General features: G+C 43.1%; 1 protein-coding gene across 1 annotated transcript; it reads left to right on the forward strand.

Moving 5' to 3' along the window:
• The first annotated feature begins 938 nt into the window (after positions 1 to 938).
• Positions 939 to 18911, forward strand: LOC119907717 (saxitoxin and tetrodotoxin-binding protein 1-like). The gene is made up of 12 exons (XM_038725418.1): positions 939 to 1117; positions 1563 to 1708; positions 2338 to 2429; positions 4290 to 4415; positions 4565 to 4684; positions 4976 to 5024; positions 10642 to 10858; positions 10929 to 11074; positions 11699 to 11790; positions 17170 to 17295; positions 17435 to 17554; positions 18783 to 18911. The coding sequence occupies exons 1-12, from the start codon at positions 995 to 997 to the stop codon at positions 18830 to 18832; spliced, it is 1407 nt and encodes a 468-aa protein (XP_038581346.1). The 5' UTR covers positions 939 to 994; the 3' UTR covers positions 18833 to 18911.
• The last annotated feature ends 1178 nt before the right edge of the window (positions 18912 to 20089 follow it).

The raw sequence follows: 20089 nt of genomic DNA on the forward strand, positions 1-20089 counted from the left end.
ATAGGACTTTGTCATTTATATTTGATACAGTACAATATTTAGTATCAAAGTACTTTAGTGTTTTGTAGTTTGAGTGCCTACTTAGTAATTTACCCAGATGTGTTGGGATCAGAACAGAAAACTGATTCGGGCCCATAGAAGAAGGTCAAGGTGAGAAACATGTAGTACAGTTCCTGTTAAGTCAGTTCATGAAAGCATTTTTAGTTTTTTTGAAATACAAATATAGGTTTTTTTTAATAAAGTTAATGTTCTTTGCAGTTCAGCTTCAGCTTCCCGGCATTCACACCATCATTTCTTCAGAATCTGCCTTCTCTAGTTTTATGTCGCCGTTGTTTTCCACCACAGCTGCTTGTTGATTGACAGATCATCACTGCAGCTGTTTGGGTCTCTTTATGTCGACAGCATTTTAGGTGCATCAAAATCAATCATGCACGTTGAGTTCAGGTTTTCTGTGGGTCTGTTTCAGATGTGTGACCCCTAAAGACCTCTAGGCAGCAGCTGGGAGCAAACAGGGAGAGACTGGAGGAGCCAAACTATTCACAGCTGTAAACTGGTCATAACGTTTTAAATGGGTTCTAACAGACACAGGAAGCTGATGCAAACATGCTGAACTGAGTGTGATGCTGGTCTCTTTGACTGGTTTTGGTCTTTGACTCTGGCTGCTGCACTTTGAACGAGCTGAAACATGGATTCATGGACTGCAGTGATCCCGTCTTCTCTGAACCTTCTTACACAAATAAACAGGAAACTGAAAACAAACAGACCTGGAAGGGAAACAAAGGGTCAATCCGAGCTCGATAACACACTGAGCACACACACTTTGGACTGATTACGGGCAGGCCGGGGGCCGGCTGGGAGCAGGCCAGGGGCCGGCTGGGGACAGGCTGGGAGCAGGCCAGGGGCCGGCTGGGGACAGGCTGGGAGCAGGCCAGGGGCCGAATGGGAGCCGTTATAAAACAACCCGCTGCTTTGTGTTTTCTTATCTCAGAGCAGGATGATTGTTGTGAAGCGAGTGCTGCTGCTGCTGCTGCTGGCGGCGATCGGCTCCGACGCACGGCCGGGCCCCGAAGACTGTGGCAGTCTGAGCAAAAGGCTGCCAACTAAAGACCTGCACAAGGTGAGTCTGGTTGTTCATGTACCTGATGGTTCTGTCCTGAAGAGTCATGGTCATTTCTGTAATGAGCTTTACATTTGTTTGGCCAAAACTACTCAAATTTGTTATGCATTATAAAGTTATCCTCCTCGACCATCGTACGCGACTTATTTTGTACTTCTACGTGTTTCTGTGCCAACTTGAGTTTCCCCTATAGGGGATTAATAAAAGGTTTATCTTATCTCATCTTATTTGATCTTATCTGTGTTTAGCTAGATGAAAAGTCAGAAAGTTATTACAGTTGTTCCTGAGGTGAACATGAAGGTCTGAACCACAGATGTTTCAGTCTGGACCAAAGGGGAGGACAGATGGACACTTTTTCTGCATCAAAGATTAACCAAAGGATAGACTTGTCTCACTGTCCTCAGTGTCCTTCAGCTCTGTCTGACTCTGATCTGTCCTCCTGCAGATTTTCGGGGACTGGGCATTGGTCTGGTCTGTCTCTGATACTCAGTACGGCAGGGACCTGATGGTGAACTCCTCCAGCTCCCACGTCGAGCTCCAACTCCTCCCTGACAACAAAACCATCTTATACAACGAGAGGAACATGTTCCTGTGAGTGCTTTCATTAGAAATGATTTAAACAGTGGTTTAAGTTTCAGTCAGTCGGCTGCTGGGTTCATATTTAACGTACAGACGTGAAAGTGGTTTCAATGTGTCGGCTAGAAAATAAATAAGCTTTATTTCCCTTCAAATTGGATAATGTGATCATACCTCTGTCTTCCCTCACCGAGGGATGAGAGGCCTGAAGAAGTCCGACTGTAAAGCTCATGTCTGGGGACTCCAGGTCTGTGAGCCGATGGGAAGAAAATAGAGAACCGATACGTGACTCTTCTGTTAGCTGTACAAGACTTTAAGTAGTACTATTAACTAAATGTCTTTTGTCTGGTAGAAAATTAGCTAAATATTCTCCCTTTTGTGTCTGTAGGTTTTTATTTAGCTAAATAGCAGCTTTTATAAACATAAGCCAGAAGGATTTGGAAGGAAGTGTTTGCTTTTCTACCACTGTGGCAGCACAGAGCGGCACATCTCATGTACGGGGACTCGACTCTCTTCCAATTGGCTCACAGACCTGAATGTCCCTGAGGTCTGTTTGTCTTAGAAGAACTGGCCTCGGATAATAGAGAGCACAAGTTCCTCCCTGACCCTTCTTCTCTAACTGCTTTGTGTTGTGTCATTTTCAGTGATAAGCCGTGCACTACGTACTTTTTCAACTTGACGATGCCCTCTGACCTGTCCGACTCTGAGAACTACACGCTGCCCACCGGCGTTGGCAGTGAGTCACATCAACACACACACACACACACACACACACACACACACACACACACACACACACACACCTTTCTATATTTGTAAGGGCCGTTATTCACATAACTCATTCCTTTGCCCCAACCCAAACATAAACCAGATCTAATCATTTTATGTGGATGTCCAGATCTGTTATTTAGCACTAGATGTTAAAATCCCTTAACTGCACACATGAGACATGCTGCCGGATGGAAAAGTGGGCGCTGTGTTTCGCTGATAGGCCCACGACACCTCCAGAGGGTTCAGCAGTGATTCCCTGCATGTCAGGCTCACCGTCCAAATACCATTTACTCACTTGAGGGCCCAGGTAGAGTCCTTTCTCTGCACACAGAGCCACTGACTGCCATTTTCAGCAGCTGCTTTGCTTTCCAGCTGCGTTGTCGTGCATTGGCTGCAAGCTCGGCGTACCTCAGCTTCTTGCGCTCATAGGCCTCCTGCACTGAATCCTGCCAGGACACTGTAAGCTCAACGATGTAAACGAGACTGAGTGAGGCCGACCCTAGCATGTGGGAGAAGTAGACAAACAAAAGCAAGACAGTAGCCATGTTTCCATCTAACTGTCAAGCAAATTTTAAGTGGACTTTTGAAACGTTGCAAAAAAGTTACAAATAAAAAAAGTCAATGCAAAATCTGTGCGTTTCCATCAGCTGGTTTGGAGCGAATAAACCAGGCTGCGGCGAGCGTCGTTACGTCAGTAGTTGACGTTACACGTGGCTGTAATAAACAAGACGTCTGGGTTCGCATGAACCTGAGGGCCCCTGATCTGAGAAAAACAGAGAGGGGTCCTCAGGAATGTGTTTAAAGCGGGCAAACTGCTACCAGCCATGAAAATAACCGAGCAAGACGGGAACAGCAGAAACAGCTGATCAGTCGCTACGTCAGAACTTATTCGGCTAAAGGTTTTCCATCTCCCTTTTAGGGCATTAACAGTTTTTTGGACAAAGGCAAAAACCACCTCAAGCTAGCGTAAAAACTTTTTTCCATCGACCTTTTTTAATGAGACTTTTCAAAATGTGCATAAAACAACGTTGATAGAAATACGGTTAATGTCTGTGAAGGTTCTCAGTCATCCAGGTCATAGTTACCCAACGAAGGTTAAAATCAAGGGCAACTGGACTTGGTTGAAGATACTGGAAGACGTTTCGTCCCTCATCCAAAGGACTTCTTCAGTTCTGACTGACTGGCAGGGAAACTCAGCTATTTAACCTCAGTGGGGTCGTTGGCCCGGGTCATCGATACCGCTGGTTCGTTAGTGTTCCTGGTTGCTGTGACGACAGTCGTTACAGTCGTTAAGACTACCTGTGGCCGAGACTGAACGACCATCGTTGGTATCTTCACCTGAGGCCAATAGGTTACGTTTGTTGAGTTTCCTGGGAAGTGATGAAAGGACAGCATTGTAAGTGGGGGATAAGTGGTGGCGTAGACCCCCTCCTGCAGATAGCTACACACTGCATGCTGATTAGTAAAACTCAAACAGCAAGGATCAGTCTCTCTTCCAATGATTTGTGCTCAGCGTCACATACAAAAAGTTCAGGACAATTCAACTTCAGTGGCGAGCACAATAGCAACAGTTTCACGGGAAAGCGCCCACCTGTCAGTACTCCTTGTGCTCGACCACTTCACCTCACTCTGACAGGGACACTTGCTGAAAAAATGTTTCTGCTGATACCTGAAAACAGATTAATACATGTTAACCTGCTGCTCAGAAGGTGCCCGTTACGTTCTGATCGTGGCTCTGGACTCTGACGGTAACTTGTTCTAACAGTGGCTCATAGCTTTGGTTTAATATTTGATCACTAACGGCGTCTGTCTGTCTGTCTGTCAGTGTTGGAGACAGACGGAGTTGTTCGTCCGTACGACGACTCAGGCAAAGTGGAGTTCTATGAGACCTGCCCCGACTGTCTGGTGTTGGTCTACAGAGGCACTTTGGGCCAGTTCCTGCTCATCTACAGTAAACTCACAACACACACACACACTCATCATTTTGGAAAATAAACTTCTGTGTGATGATTCTCTCTCTCTCTCTCTCTCTCTGCCAGTTTACTATGTTAACTAGTTAAATTAAACTCATGACATGTATGTTGTGTGTGTGTGAATCAGGAAGGGAGGGGCAGCATCGGGATGTTGAGCAGCTGAAAGCGGCCCACGGCGATCATCACGAACTGGCCGAGTGTCTGGGATTTCCTCAAGACAAACCGTTCATCTACGACGGAGCCGCAGGTCAGTTTGTGTGAACGAGCTCTGGTCGTGGAGCGCACTGGTTCTGGGTTTGAATGTGGGTTTGTGGGGTCTCTAGATCATGTAGCTCAGCTGAAAGTGTTCAGTTTCCAGGATTAGCTGGTTTCTGGAAGTCTGTTTAAAACATTCAGTAAAAGGTGACATCATAGATCTGTTTTCCCAGACTAACGAGGACTGACCACGAGCAGTTAAATAACCATGATGTGCACTGTTCATTTATTGTTAATGGGAAAACTGAAAAGACAAAATGATTCTCCTCTTGTCTCCTCACAGATTTTTGTCATAAGAAATCTTCTCCAGCGGTGGAGCCTGAACAGTCCTGAGGGAAGATGTTGGAACAAACAAGTGTCAACGTATATCAGAGATGTCGTTCACAAATAAAAGCAAAAATAACACTCAAACCTGGATGTTCATTTTTCAAAGTGCTTTAAATAAAAATCTGCTTTTCTCAAATTATCTCAATTTTAATCAAACTGTCTTTGATTCCACTTGCTGGTATTTATTGGAATTATCTAGCAGAGGTTCAGGAGCAGGACCACCGCAATCATGCCACATCCAGCTTTCCTATAAAAACTGCACGCTGTCAAGCCATACATTTTATCACTCAGTGAAATACAAATGAATAACTGATTAGACAGACTCACAGATCAACTCCACCGCGCTCTGAGTCCAGACAGCTGTGACGAGTGGAAACGTAGCTGTTTTGCAACATAAAGTGCAGCCTGCTCTGTTTGGGACTGTGAGCTGCACTGGAAGTCAACATGTGGATTTGTGGTGAATTTTCTGCCTAATCAAAAGTGTTTCATTTACTTTCAGTAACACTTGCAACATGCAGTCCCAAACTGCGTCGGTCAAACGCTCTGAAGGGATAATGTTACCACCAGCGGATCAATAACGTAATCCACAGCAGAGTAAAGGACAGGTAGACTTCTCAGTAAATGATGACGTTCATCTGGTAACATTCTGCCTTTTCTCTGGTCCTGTCAGAGACACAGACCTGTGGGAGAGATTCTGAATGTGCAGAAAGTTTTTAGAACATGAGCTGAAACACAGGAGCTATTAAAGTCCAGAAGTTTATCACTGAATTAAAATTAAATAATTAATCATTGAGGTTACTTCCCCAAACACAAAGAGGAGGGAAACTAAATCAGGACTCAGCAGGGATGATATTAACCCGTTTAATCCCAAATTTTGCCTAGTCATTTGAGTACATGCATTTTACTCCTTAGACCTCCCTAACACACAAACGGTATGCCTTTCTTGATTTTATGTTGGTTAAGTTAGTGAAACATTAAGTTTTATACTCTGCCACAATAGTGACAGGTGGGAAACAGCTTAGTCAAAACTAAGACCTATTTACACATAACAGATGTTACTGCAAATCACCCCCAGACATTCCATTGTCCAGAGTTTGTTTAACAATGTTTTCCTTTTCAAATTAAAAACTGCCTAGTCATTTACAAAAACATCAAATTTGGAGAAGCAGCTGAGTGAGATTGACCCAATGAGTCAGAGCAGGCAGACACAAACTGTGCCTTAAAACATGGTGCAGAGCGTACTGTGAGTGCACGCCACAATAGGGCTCTATGATATACATGCACCCTGTAGGTGATGAAAGACTCCACAGTTCAGACCCAAACCGGATCGGTGTGCCCCTGAATTGCTTGCAGCCATGCCTACCATAATAAAGGTATCATGCTTTTGTCAACTGATGGGTTTTGTAAGACTAATTCAGTGCACTGAAAATGGGCCGTACTTTGTAGAAAAGGTCACCTCTGAGCTATCCACCATGAGGTCATTATCTCGTCAAAGCGATTCATTCTCATTGTATTTCAGATTGCTTCATTGTGTCAGGACCGGGGCCAGAAACTCAGACGCAGACCAGAGTAGGTTCAATGGTAGAATTTATTTAACACAAGTGAGAGACACAACAGAGATGTGGCTTGGGGCGGGGGGGGTCGTTCTGACGGCGACGAGGGCCGGGCTCCTATGCTCAGAGAGTTCTGTGTCTCAGGGGAGAGTCCGAGATCAGGCAGGTATTCTGTGGCTGAGACAGGGAGAAAACAAGCTAGCGTTCAGCACAAGGACTCAGACTAGATGCGGCTGGTTCAGGACAGAACACTGGCTGGCGTGTGTTCGTACTGTATGGTACAACGATCCGGAGCTGGAAGGTTGAGCCGGTCTTTTAAAGTTGAGTTGATTGCAGGATGAGACGCCGGTGTGCTTAATTAGCAGGATGCGTCTCAGGTGGGTTGACTGGAGATCAGGTGACCACGCCCACCAGCAGCCCCAGAGCATGAGGGAGGAAGCAGAACACACCAAGCACACCGCAAACATACCAAAAACTACAATCACACACATACCAACAGCAAGGCCAGGGTCACGACACACGGGTTCGTGACACATTGTAGACATCAGTGTCATATGACCAAGACGTGCCGCTGCGGCACAGAGCTGTGATGTGAGAAGAACCCCATAGAAAGTCAGCAACTCATCCATGTTCAGACTGGTTTGCATTATATAGGTATTTTTTTAATTCGCTGACACTTTTATCCAAAATCACTTTCAACTGCTAGACATGTCAGAGGTCGCACGCCTCTGGAGCAACGAGGGGTTAAGAGTCTTGCTCAGGGACACATTGGTGGATCGCACACGGTCATGTGACCTGCAGCTAATCAGGAAGTGATAAAAGGTTTGCTAGTCTCAGGGGAGAGTCTTTTGCTTTCCACTGAGCACACTTTGTGGGGTAAACAAATAGTGTTAAAATCTTGTCCTGTCACACCCTTAATAAAAAACCTTAAAGGTCCTGTAGGAGCCAAATGTAGATGTGTTGCTCTGATATTACCTGGGGTCACGGTTATAAAGGTGACATCCAAACCGTTGGGAGCAGGTGCCAATGCAGTCTTGTATGTATATGGAGTATATGGTTTTGCCATTGAAACTGGATAAAGGGACATTTCACTCTGCACGGTAAAGCAATATTAATCAGCAACACAACAAAGCCTTGAGATTCTTAAGAACAATACAGAACACTAACACAATAACCAAAGGACAGCGCGTCAGCCAGGGCACTCCTGGGCTAAACCACCTCGGTAGCCATCAGTATTATACAGGTTTTTATTACCTCAGAATGAGCCATTTATATTGACCTAACCGCGGGCGCCCCCGCCATGTTTCTACAGTTACTGAAAATGGACAAACTGCAGCACGTGCGCTACAGAGCACGGTTCATCACTACGTTGTTGTTCTTGTTCTTCTTATTGTACAATTCATGTAAATCCTGCCTTAAAGGTTCAGTGTATAATTCTTCTGAGGATCTGTTGACAGAAATGCAATATAAGATCCATAACTATGTTTTCAGTGGTGGATAAAGACCTCACATGATGAACCGTTATGTTTTTATTACTTTAGAATGAGACTTTTTTATCTACATAACCGCGGCCACCCCCGCCACGGACATCATCATGTTTCTACAGTAGCCGACAACGGACAAACGGCGCTACAGAGCGCGTTTCATCATCACAGCGTTCTTCTTCTGCTTGTATATTTCCAGCAGTGCAGACACCCGTCACTACACTGAGTACGTAATAATAATAAGAAGAAGAAGAGGAAATAATAATAACATTAATATGCAGTCTCTGAGTAGTCTTCTGGTTTATTATAAGTAAGAAGAGAAGTGACATTTGGACAAATGAACGAGCACACGTGTTATTTAGCACGAGAGCCGACAGCCTGTGGATCTTTATACCATGAAGCCAGATGGAGTCGGGACAGATACAAACAGCTGACGGCAGAAATCACGGATGCTGTGATGATGAGCGATGCCAATGAAAGCTGCTGTTTGATAGCTTTAGCTTGAAGCTGGCCATGATCACCGGGAGACGTGAGGAGTTTCTCCTGTCAGTGGTGGGAAATATGTAGTTGGATTAATTTCTTACTTATTCTCCAGCCTGCGGGTTGGCTTTGCAGGTTACTTAGAGAGAGAATCAGCTGATCAGTAACATAACTGACAATAAAACCATAACGTTAGCTTAGAGCATGGCCAGCTAAACTTTTACTGCCCCGGTAGAAAAATCTTATAAGGTTAGTTGGATTGGTTTATTCTACAGCGCTGTGCTTTGGGTTGTGGTGTAAAATATGTATTTGGATTAATTTCATGTACTGACTCTCTCTCTCCAATGCTCTGATTTGGCTTTGTCGGTTATGTTCTTGAGACAATCAGCTGATCATGACGCTCAGATCAGCCAGCGCTCTGTTTTGGTTTTGTCACGTGGACAGAAACTCACCTTTGTGAGTCAAACAGCTGATGAATATTATTTAACAGCAGGGAAGCTCAGATCAGCAGCTAAACTTGACATTTTACTGCCCTGGTGATTCATAATAAGACCGTGTGCCTATCAAGTGACCAATAAAGAATACTAAAAATAAGAAAATTGCTTCGCCACTATGCACACCAATGTGTAATTTGTACTTTCACATGCTAAATGCTCATTAAAAACGTTGCACCGTTTTACCACAAGCTGAAATTATGGCTGTCAGTACTACTTTGTATTTCAAAGAATTTAAAAAACATTTTGGTAAGATTTGCAGATTGCTTATCTAAGATCCTCACCAGCCAATGCCTGTGTAAACTTCATGTGTTTTTTAATGGGCTGTGGTGCAGAAGCGGCGAGGCTTAGATTGTCCTGGTATCTGTCAGTGGTCACACTCGATGCACTAGATGTGATAGTGTTTGAGAATTTCTTCATTTACTTTGGTGTGTTAGTCCAGATGCGCCAACACTCCCAAGATGTAAAATACAGTATATGACATCATGTAGCACTTCATTTCTTCATGTGGCTGCTGTCTATTAATGACCTGATTTCTTGGCTGGCAACTCTCTGCTATCTCACAGAGGACGTCTTTGTCCTGTCTGAGGCACCGTAGCTATACTACTCGCCTGGATGGGGGTGCAATTCGCAACCCTCAACCCTAGATGTCACTTAAACTTGCACACTTAACCTTTAACAACCCTGACTCCCTCAACCCTCTCATCTTACTGCTCAGCTCGGAAGAGTTATCTCCTCTTCCATGACCAGCACAACATAACCTTCCCGTTCTCGTTACATGACCATTTTTGTTGCCTACACCCCTTCCGTGATGGCTATCAAACACGTACCATCGGAAGTTACCGTAGCGGTATGCCTCGCTTCCAACCATCCAAAGAACTTTATTTCTCAGAGCCGTCAGTCTGCATCCGAACCATCCGCTCCGGATATACTTTCCCTCATGTTGCTCGAACCTCCAAATTTATTTCGTCACCTCTGCCCTTCACTGCGACCCATGCCATCACGTCTGCATTTCAGACTACAGATGTAAAACCTAATTAAACTTTCTCCTTTCGTTCACTCTTCACACTCCTTCAGCTGCTTCTTCACAGAAAGTTAAGCCAGCAGTGCAGTTCAGCTTCAGCTTCCCGGCATTCACACCATCATTTCTTCAGAATCTGCCTTCTCTAGTTTTATGTCGCCGTTGTTTTCCACCACAGCTGCTTGTTGATTGACAGATCATCACTGCAGCTGTTTGGGTCTCTTTATGTCGACAGCATTTTAGGTGCATCAAAATCAATCATGCACGTTGAGTTCAGGTTTTCTGTGGGTCTGTTTCAGATGTGTGACCCCTAAAGACCTCTAGGCAGCAGCTGGGAGCAAACAGGGAGAGACTGGAGGAGCCAAACTATTCACAGCTGTAAACTGGTCATAACGTTTTAAATGGGTTCTAACAGACACAGGAAGCTGATGCAAACATGCTGAACTGAGTGTGATGCTGGTCTCTTTGACTGGTTTTGGTCTTTGACTCTGGCTGCTGCACTTTGAACGAGCTGAAACATGGATTCATGGACTGAAAAGTCAGTCCAAGATCGATGACACACTGAGCACACACTGACTGGACTGATTCAGGGCCGGCTGGGGACAGGCTGGGAGCAGGCCAGGGGCCGTTATAAAACATCCTGCTTCCCTCCTCTTGCTGTTTGTTTTCTTATCTCAGAGCAGGATGATTGTTGTGAAGCGAGTGCTGCTGCTGCTGCTGCTGGCGGCGATCGGCTCCGACGCACGGCCGGGCCCCGAAGACTGTGGCAGTCTGAGCAAAAGGCTGCCAACTAAAGACCTGCACAAGGTGAGTCTGTTTCTGACAGACATGTCCTCAGTGATACTTTTATCTCTGACTCTGATCTGTCCTCCTGCAGATCTTCGGGGACTGGGTCCTGGTCTGGTCTGTCTCTGATCGTCAGCATGGCTGGGACGTGCTGATGAACCTCTCCAGCTCCCACGTTGAGCTCAAACTCCTCCCTGACAACAAAACCATCGTATACAACGAGAGGAACATGCTCCCGTGAGTGCTTTCATTATAAAGGATTTAAACAGTGGTTTAAGTTTCAGTCAGTCGGCTGCTGGGTTCATATTTAACGTACAGACGTGAAAGTGGTTTCAATGTGTCGGCTAGAAAATAAATAAGCTTTATTTCCCTTCAAATTGGATAATGTGATCATACCTCTGTCTTCCCTCACCGAGGGATGAGAGGCCTGAAGAAGTCCGACTGTAAAGCTCATGTCTGGGGACTCCAGGTCTGTGAGCCGATGGGAAGAAAATAGAGAACCGATACGTGACTCTTCTGTTAGCTGTACAAGACTTTAAGTAGTACTATTAACAAAATGTCTTTTGTCTGGTAGAAAATTAGCTAAATATTCTCCCTTTTGTGTCTGTAAGTTTTTATTTAGCTAAATAGCAGCTTTTATAAACATAAGCCAGAAGGATTTGGAAGGAAGTGTTTGCTTTTCTACCACTGTGGCAGCACAGAGCGGCACATCTCATGTACGGGGACTCGACTCTCTTCCAATTGGCTCACAGACCTGAATGTCCCTGAGGTCTGTTTGTCTTAGAAGAACTGGCCTCAGATAATAGAGAGCACAAGTTCCTCCCTGACCCTTCTTCTCTAACTGTGTTGTGTCATTTTCAGTGATAAGCCGTGCACTACGTACTTTTCCAACTTGACGATGCCCTCTGACCTGTCCGACTCTGAGAACTACACACTGCACATCAGCGCCGCCTGTGAGTCACATCTGTCTTTCTATATAAGTGCCGTCATTCACATAACGCATTCCTGGTAGCACTTTATAATAACTACACACTATAAAGCATTAGTTAAGTATTAGTAATTACGGAATTCATCGTTTATAAAGCATTGCTCATACATTAATACACATTAGTAATTCATTCATAAACACAGTTATAAATGTTTTATTCTTTATTATCTACACACTATGAAGCAGTTGTTAAGTATTAGTATATTTTTTGTTAATCATTTATAAACCATTGTTCTTACATTAATACACATTAGTAAGTACTTTGTAAACATAGTTATACATGTTGTATTCTTTATTAATAAGATCATATATAAATATATATATATATATGTATATGATCGTTTCACTATTTATCAATGTTTTATTTTAATTACAAACCAGTTGTTAATGGTTCATAAGATCATTTGGAAAGTTTAAGAATTATTGCATCATGGCCTGTTTTATTTTTTTATACTTTCCCGAGGAAGAATATAAACAATCTCAGCAGAACTTGTAAATCTGCGAGTGGCAAAACTCAAAGGATGCTAGTGAGTGTGTTAATAAGTATTTTCCCTCTAATGTAAGGACTATATAGGCCAAACAAAGCCTTAGATTGAAAAAAAAAAGTTTCAGTTAGCAACAATGGATACGCAACGTCCGATTAGACTTTTAAAATAAAAAAACGTTTAGAAAAGGAACGTTACTTGCGCTCCATACGCAAAAGAATAAAAAAACTCTATATTGACATTTTTTCACAGTGAACAAGTGAAAGTCCGGTTGTACTGGTCAAGCCGCCCATCTCAACCATGTCTCCTTAGCATAGACTGTGGCCCACATAAAAATACGGGCCTTCGCTATTTTGACCCTCGGCGCATCCAGTAATCTCTCACTTTAGCGCTAGTGATGGCAAGTTCGACTCTTTTGACAGACTCGTTCAGTCAAATCTCGTTCATTAAAATGAACTAATCTTTTTTTTGAGTTATTTCGTTCATTTGAACTAGGCTGGTTATTGTGGCGCTGCAGCCCTCTAGTGGGTGATTAAAAAACAGCGCCGTTATCAAACACAGAAGGCTTGCTTTATTTGACAAAGTATAATGCACAAATTCACCTCTTGATCACTCTCTATCATCATTATATAAACCCCCCTGGGCCCACAACCAAATTCAAACCATGTAAAAACCACAGAAATATGTTGTCAATATGTAATCACCACTACTCCGGCTAAATCCTTCCATTTTCACAATCTTTCCCGAGTAGTATACAACCAGACCAGCCATATAAAGGCTTCTGTATATAATTACTATCATTATCTCTAAAGTGCTCATTCATACAGCAGCCTAACGTCCCTATCCATGAGTAAAATATTACTATCAGATGTGCGTACATAGAAGTAATAAGCTTGATACACTATATGAATAAACACACTCTTATTAAAATTCAGCCAATTTAATAATAATCTTTATTTTTTATTATTTGTAGAGCACTTTTCAAAAACATGTTACAAAGTGCTTTAACAAGTGAAAAGACAATAATACCCAAAAGACAATCATACAAAGATAGAAGATAAAAGCAAGAAAACATTGAACAGACTAAAATACACGTTTAAGATAAATATAAAATTAGTTTTCAGTCGAGACTCTGGAACAGACAACAGACCTCTGCCCGAGGATCTCAAGGTGCGTGCTGGTGCGTATGGGACTAAAAGGTCAGAAATATAACAAGGCGAGAGGCCATGAAGAGCTTTAAAAGTGATCAATAGAATTTTAAAGTCAATTCTAAAACATACTGGGAGCCAGTGTAATGAAGCTAAAATAGGAGTAATGTGGTCATATTTCTTTGTTCTGGTTAAAAGCCTGGCAGCTGAGTTCTGGACAGTCTGGAGTCGATCAATAGATTTTTGGGTTAAACAGGTGAAAAGGCTGTTGCAATAATCCAGGCGTGATGAGATGAAGGCGTGTAAAATGGTCTCGGTGTCCTTAAAAGTTAACATAGATCGAATTTTTGCTATATTTCTAAGTTGATAAAAACATGATTGAACAAGCTTTGTGGTGTGCTGCTCGAAATTTAAATTACTATCAAACCAAACACCAAGGTTCTTTGCCACAGGCTTAATGTGATTTACTAGGGAACCAGCAGATGGCAGTATTTGATTTGCCATCTGCTGGGACCCGATGACCAGGATTTCTGTTTTGTCTGAGTTCAGCTGGAGGAAATTATTTGACATCCATTTTTTAACTTTACAAAGGCAGTTGTTAAGTGAACTCAGCATTCCAGGGTCTGTGGATCTGACGGGCAGGTATATTTGTGTGTCATCAGCATAAATATGACAAGAAATGCCATGTTTATGGATAATATGTCCAAGGGGAAGCAGATACAAGGAGAACAAAATGGGTCCTAAGACCGACCCCTGAGGCACACCATATTTAACTGGACAGAACGAAAAGACATAGTTGTTTACAGACACGCAAAACTTCCTATTTGACAGGTAGGATGAAAACCATTCTAGGGCAGTACCAGAGATCCCCACCCAGTGCCTCAGTCTGTCTAACATGATGTTGTGATCAATGGTGTCAAAAGCAGCGCTAAGGTCCAGGAGTACCAGGACTGAGCACATGCCTTCATCAGCAGACATTAAAAGGTCTGTCTCTGCTATTCTGACCGGGAAAGCTGAGTGCGTAAAGTAGTTTTTCTTGCGTCCTGTCATTAGACCGTTCTCACTCCCAAATCCTCACATGTATGGGCGCTTGGTCAGGACCCCTTGGCGTAGCTTTTTAAAGGGAACCCTTTAGCGTTGTTTATGGACGTGTAGGGCTCCGCAGTGAAGTTAGCAACAATAAATATGCAATGTCCCATTAGACTTTCAAAATAAAACTAGGTTAAGGCTGTGAAACGTCGCAATTTGGTTAGGTTTGGGTAACAAAACCACTTGGTTAGGTTTAGGAAATGATCATGGTTTTGGTGAAAATAAGTTTGTTACTTATGTGACTTAAATTATGAAAGTTAAGTAACATTACTTAACTTACGTACCATCATTAAAAAAGTCATTGTTATTGACTTTTTTGTACATTATGCACTCATTTTTGGATCAATTGCCACCAAAATAATTGACAATACACCCCAAACCAGCAGAATGATGCAGGATTTTATTAGAATTTTCTCACCAACATCTTGACTGTTGTAAGCGTTTTAAGTTTAAACTGACAAAACTACCTGGGCCCTCGTGTATAAACAAAAAGGTTACATTCGCTGGTTTTCACACACAGGTGGGATGAATAAAAAGGAACGTGATGTGAGAATGTGCGGGCCCTCCTGACTCTTTTAGTAAACTTCAAAGTGCCAAAACCACCAAATGGTTAAAAATTGCGTTTCCACTGCAGTTACCGTTCATATGTTAATGAAGTAGTCAATCAAAAACCTGTGAATCCACAATAAAAGTTTGATCATGTCTGTAGTGGTTTAATATCAAAATAAAATTCAATGTGAGAAGAATAGATCATGATGCCTCTCACATATTTAATTTCACTTCATATCACACGTTATCACTTTATCATTTAAACATTCAAACCAGCAGTGTTATTTGTGCTCGCGCTGGTGAGCCATAACTATTCCATACTGCACCTTTCAGTTGTAAAAGAAATAAAATGAGCCCCCGGAGCGCAGCGGAGAGGGTCAGAGTGTAGCCACGGACACGTATGGTCAGCTGTGGACCTGCCAGCTAAAGCCAGGATAATGTCAGGTGTCATCGTAGAAATCCGAGATAACAACAAACAGCATTAAAGAACTGCAGAAGGGAACGTCAGTCGTTTTTAATAATATCCTCTGTGTATATATCACCTTTAGGTTTTTAGTTTTCGTGTGTAAAATAGCTGTGGTGAACAGACTGTGCTGTCAGGCGCACAAACAGAACTGCATTCTCACCTCGACTCACCCGGCACATCTTCACCACCTGCACATGTGGACCGTGTAGATTAACAATGTCTGGAAATAAAGCAGGACGGCTCTCACACAATCACTACTCTCCATCCTCATCATCAGTCCTCATGATGCAGCCAAACACAACAAAACCGACATTATAAATGTCAATCTTCAAATGACATCCCAGGGTGGACTGACCATCACCCTGGCGAGGTGTGAAGCCGACTCCGTATGACTGCTGTAAACGTATGAAAACTGCGTGACACTGGTGCGTAACGCTGCACGGCTGCACTATGGCACAGCAGAGGACAACGCGAGAGGAAGGATCAGAGAGTTCCATGAAGATTTCCTGGCCAATGATGATGACTGGCTAATACTTCGATTTAGATTCCCTAGAGTCGTGGTCTCGGATCTGTGTGCTGAACTCGGTCCTGCATTAGACAGACCAGCCTGGCGACCAATTCTGTTAAACTCTCTGAATCTTCTTTTGTTTGTGAACGAGCTGCATCAAACAACATGTCGGCTACTTTCTTCTAACTTCAACATCACAAGCACCTCCATTTCTGTATCAGAAAAACTCTTCCTCTTTTTTGACATCCACTTTATGTCAGTCTCGCCTGCACTTCAGTGATCAGCACCTCGATCTCACACTCAGCGTAGTTTCTCTTTGTCATGTGTTTTGCAGCAGGATCGGCCGTTGTTATTTGGACCTTAGGAGGTGACGTTGGTGTATTTCTGGTCATTTGCATAGTAATTTATGGGAGAAGCCAAGGCGGAGTATGTGTCTCGTGCATGTGCGCTCAATTTCACGTTGACTGGGATGTATAAAGGCAGGACCTGGCGTACGCCTGGTTTTGTGCATGTGGAGATTTCTGTGCGTACGTACTTTTTAAATTCTGAGAGTACGCCATCTTTCAGTATGAAAGCTGCGCAGTCTTTTATACATGAGCCCCCAGGTCTGGCACATGTGACCTCACTACCTCTACTTGTGAGAAAGTGTGCAAAAACAGCCTCTCACCAGCAGCTCAGTCAGTCACTCACCTACTCGGGAGATCTGAAGTTCCCAGGTTCTCATCCCCAGGTGACCCAGTCAGGCTTGCTGGTAGTCGGGTTTTCAGATCAAAGCGAGTCTAAGTTCTCTATTTTATCTGGATCCCGTGACACTTTCTTCTTATTTTTCTCTGCTTAAAAGTGTTTGTGCAGCTTAAACTTCAAACCTTGGAAACGCAATGTTGCAGGTGGGTTGAACATGTCACCCAGTAGTCAGGACGCTCTCTGATCTCAAGGTGATGCTTTAAAACTCAAGTTTGTTTTTCCACAATTTCTTTCATCACTTTAATCTCTCAAGTCATCAAATATATAATTTTTCGCAACTCGCTCGCAGCTATATTGTATTGCTGTTATTGTTGTTACTGATAGTTGTGACTTCCTGTGTGTGTGTGTGTTTTAGTGTTGGAGACAGACGGAGTTGTTCGTCCGTACGACAACTCAGGCACAGTGGAGTTCTATGAGACCTGCCCCGACTGTCTGGTGTTGGTCTACAGAGACACCAGGATCCAGTTCCTGCTCATCTACAGTAAACTCACAACACACACTCTTTACATTAGATTCAACGTTTTGGAAAATAAACTTCTGTGTGAGGATTCTCTCTTTCTGCCAGTTTAATTTAATTAACATAATAAACTCATGACATGTATGTTGTGTGTGTGAATCAGGAAGGGAGGGGCAGCATCGGGATGTTGAGCAGCAGAAAGCGGCCCACAGCGATCATCACGAACTGGCCGAGTGTCTGGGATTTCCTCAAGACAAACCGTTCATCTACGACGGAGCCGCAGGTCAGTTTGTGTGAAAGAGCTCTGGTCGTGGAGCGCACCGGTTCTGGGTTTGAATGTGGGTTCAAGTTCACGCAGCTCAGGTGAACCAGAGACTCTAAATACACTGGAGAGCAGACCAGGACTCCTCACCATGTGCACGCTTGTAGACTTCAACCTCCAGCAAAGTCAGACCTCTGTTTTCATAGATTCAAACAAGGCTGCTGCCCTTTGATGGATCTTTACCTTGTTCCTGAACAATGGACCAATCAGAGTTTAGTTGTCAGGATCAAGAATCAGGACGCCTTCTAGCTACATTCACTTCTTCTGGTCATAATAAGAAACATTTCATTTGTGTTGTAAGCATGAGGTCTTTGTAGATGTCTGTGTGTCTTCACTCTGTCTTCACCAGCGTTCACTTTGTCATGTATTTTCTGTTCAATAAAGAACAAAACCTAGAAAAAGCTACATTCATGAAAAACAGTGAGCTGTTTGCAGCTTGCAGAAATAACAACTCTAAAACTGTTAACTGCTCCTTACAACCTCTAAAACAGCTTCAGTCAACTTCATCAAAGACTTTATTTGCTATTTTTGCTTCCAGTATTTATGTTTGGTGATGTGGCTCTGTTTCGGCTGGGAGAGCACCACCCTGCCCATCCATGTGCAAACATGGATGGGCAGGGTGGTGTCCACTGAAAATAACATCAGCTGGACATCTGTCACTGCTGATTGGTCAGAGCAAAATAACCCCTTTCCCATTGGTACAATAATCTGTACTTGTATAGCGAGTCTCTCTGACGTGCTTCACACTAAATGTCACATTCACCCGTTCATACACTGATGGCATAGTCTGCCATTTCAGCGGCCATTTCGGAAAGAAACTAATCATTCACACACTCTCGCAACTTAATTTACTTCTGCTAAGATGACATTTAATATCACGAAACAGGGGAAACTGCTCTGATACTTTATACATAAGTATGTTAGGTCAAATCAGTGCGTACTGCTAGTATTGTAGGCGGTTTCAAATACAGCCCATGTTTGCAGTTTGTAATCTGATGACATCACCATGACATCATCAGGCTAAGATGACATCTTACATCTGTTATCAACAGACTGACGAGGACTAACCACGACCAGTAAACTCATCTTAGTGCACAGTTAGTGTTAATGTGAAAAATATTATGGGAAATAAATGAATAAGGTCAAATATTTTAAACATATAAATGATTCTCCTCTTGTCTCCTCACAGATTTTTGTCATAAGAAATCTTCTCCAGCGGTGGAGCCTGAACAGTCCTGAGGGAAGATGTTGGAACAAACAAAAGTGTCAACGTATATCAGAGATGTCGTTCACAAATAAAAGAAAAGCTAAAACTAAAGCCTGGGTGTTTCTTTTTCAAAGGGCTTTAAATAAAAATGTTTTTCTTATCTCAGATTATTTCAACTTTAGTCAAACCATCTTTGGTTCCTCTTGCTGGTATTAATTAGTGCTGTCCAGCAGAGGTTCAGGAGCAGGACCAGCTCGATCACGCCACATCCAGCTTTCCTATAAAAACCCTTTTAACCCATCTTCCCCTTTGCTAACGATACTACTTCTGAGTTTGGACTTTGGCTGCGTCTTTTCAGCTCAGGAAGGTTCTGACTGAGTGAAGTGACCCGGAAGTGTTTCAGCGGCAGCCGTGATAAAAGCTGAGGAAAGGTGCCTCAATGCTTCCTCTCAGATCTCCTTTAGCATAGGGCACACCGCACCATCCTTTACCAAAGGAAAGGAGAGAACGCCGTCCCACAATCCGTCCTTGCAGTGGCAACGTTTAAAGCGACGCACTTTCTCAAACTCAAACAATAAAACCCATCGACCACATTTAGCAAAATCCTTGCAATACAGATGCACATTATGATTCTCATTAAGACTCTCACAATTTCCTTCTTTCTTTGGTTTGCTTTATTTTGGCTTTGCTGTATTCTGATGCTGTTTCACACTGTTTTATGTTTCACAATAAAAAAAAGAAATCACCAACCATGCTGGATAAATGATGTTGATCACATGTAGGCTAAGTTACCACTGGCTATTAAGCCTTTTCTCTCTTATGCCACAACTTGCTAATATGCAAATATCTTAAACTGTCAACAATAACTGAGACCCACGGCAGCTGTGTTACTGGTCTTGTAACGTGATCAAAGTGAGGATAATGTTGCAGCGTGTAGCCTCACGTTATGTATTTCCAGCCTAAGTCGAGAGCCAGCCCAAAATCCTCACGACTTCCTCTAAATGCAGACTCTTGCCGTCAGTGTGCATCCACACCGTCCGCTTCGGATATAGTATCCCATTAAACTTTCTCCTTTCGTTGCTTTTACTCTTCATACTCTTTCAGCTGCTTCTTCACACAAAGTTGAGCCAGCAATGCAGTTCAGCTTCAGCTTCCCAGCATTCACACCATCATTAAAAATGGGTTCTAACAGACACAGGAAGCTGATGCAAACATGCTGAACTGAGTGTGATGCTGGTCTCTTTGACTGGTTTTGGTCTTTGACTCTGGCTGCTGCACTTTGAACGAGC

The sequence above is a fragment of the Micropterus salmoides genome, unplaced genomic scaffold (assembly GCF_014851395.1).
Source record: "Micropterus salmoides isolate LMB-PRFRI ecotype aquatic unplaced genomic scaffold, ASM1485139v1 Ms_hic_scaffold_17, whole genome shotgun sequence".
In the NCBI taxonomy this organism is placed as follows: domain Eukaryota; kingdom Metazoa; phylum Chordata; class Actinopteri; order Centrarchiformes; family Centrarchidae; genus Micropterus; species Micropterus salmoides.

What these genes read in the sequence shown, in the direction of transcription:
- LOC119907717 (XM_038725418.1), top strand. Translation starts at nt 995, where the DNA reads ATGATTGTTGTGAAGCGAGTGCTGCTGCTGCTGCTGCTGGCGGCGATC. An exon ending in CCAGTTCCTGCTCATCTACA is followed by an intron (nt 4,416 to 4,564) that starts GTAAACTCACAA and finishes TGTGTGAATCAG; the next exon opens with GAAGGGAGGGGCAGCATCGG. An exon ending in CATCTACGACGGAGCCGCAG is followed by an intron (nt 17,555 to 18,782) that starts GTCAGTTTGTGT and finishes GTCTCCTCACAG; the next exon opens with ATTTTTGTCATAAGAAATCT.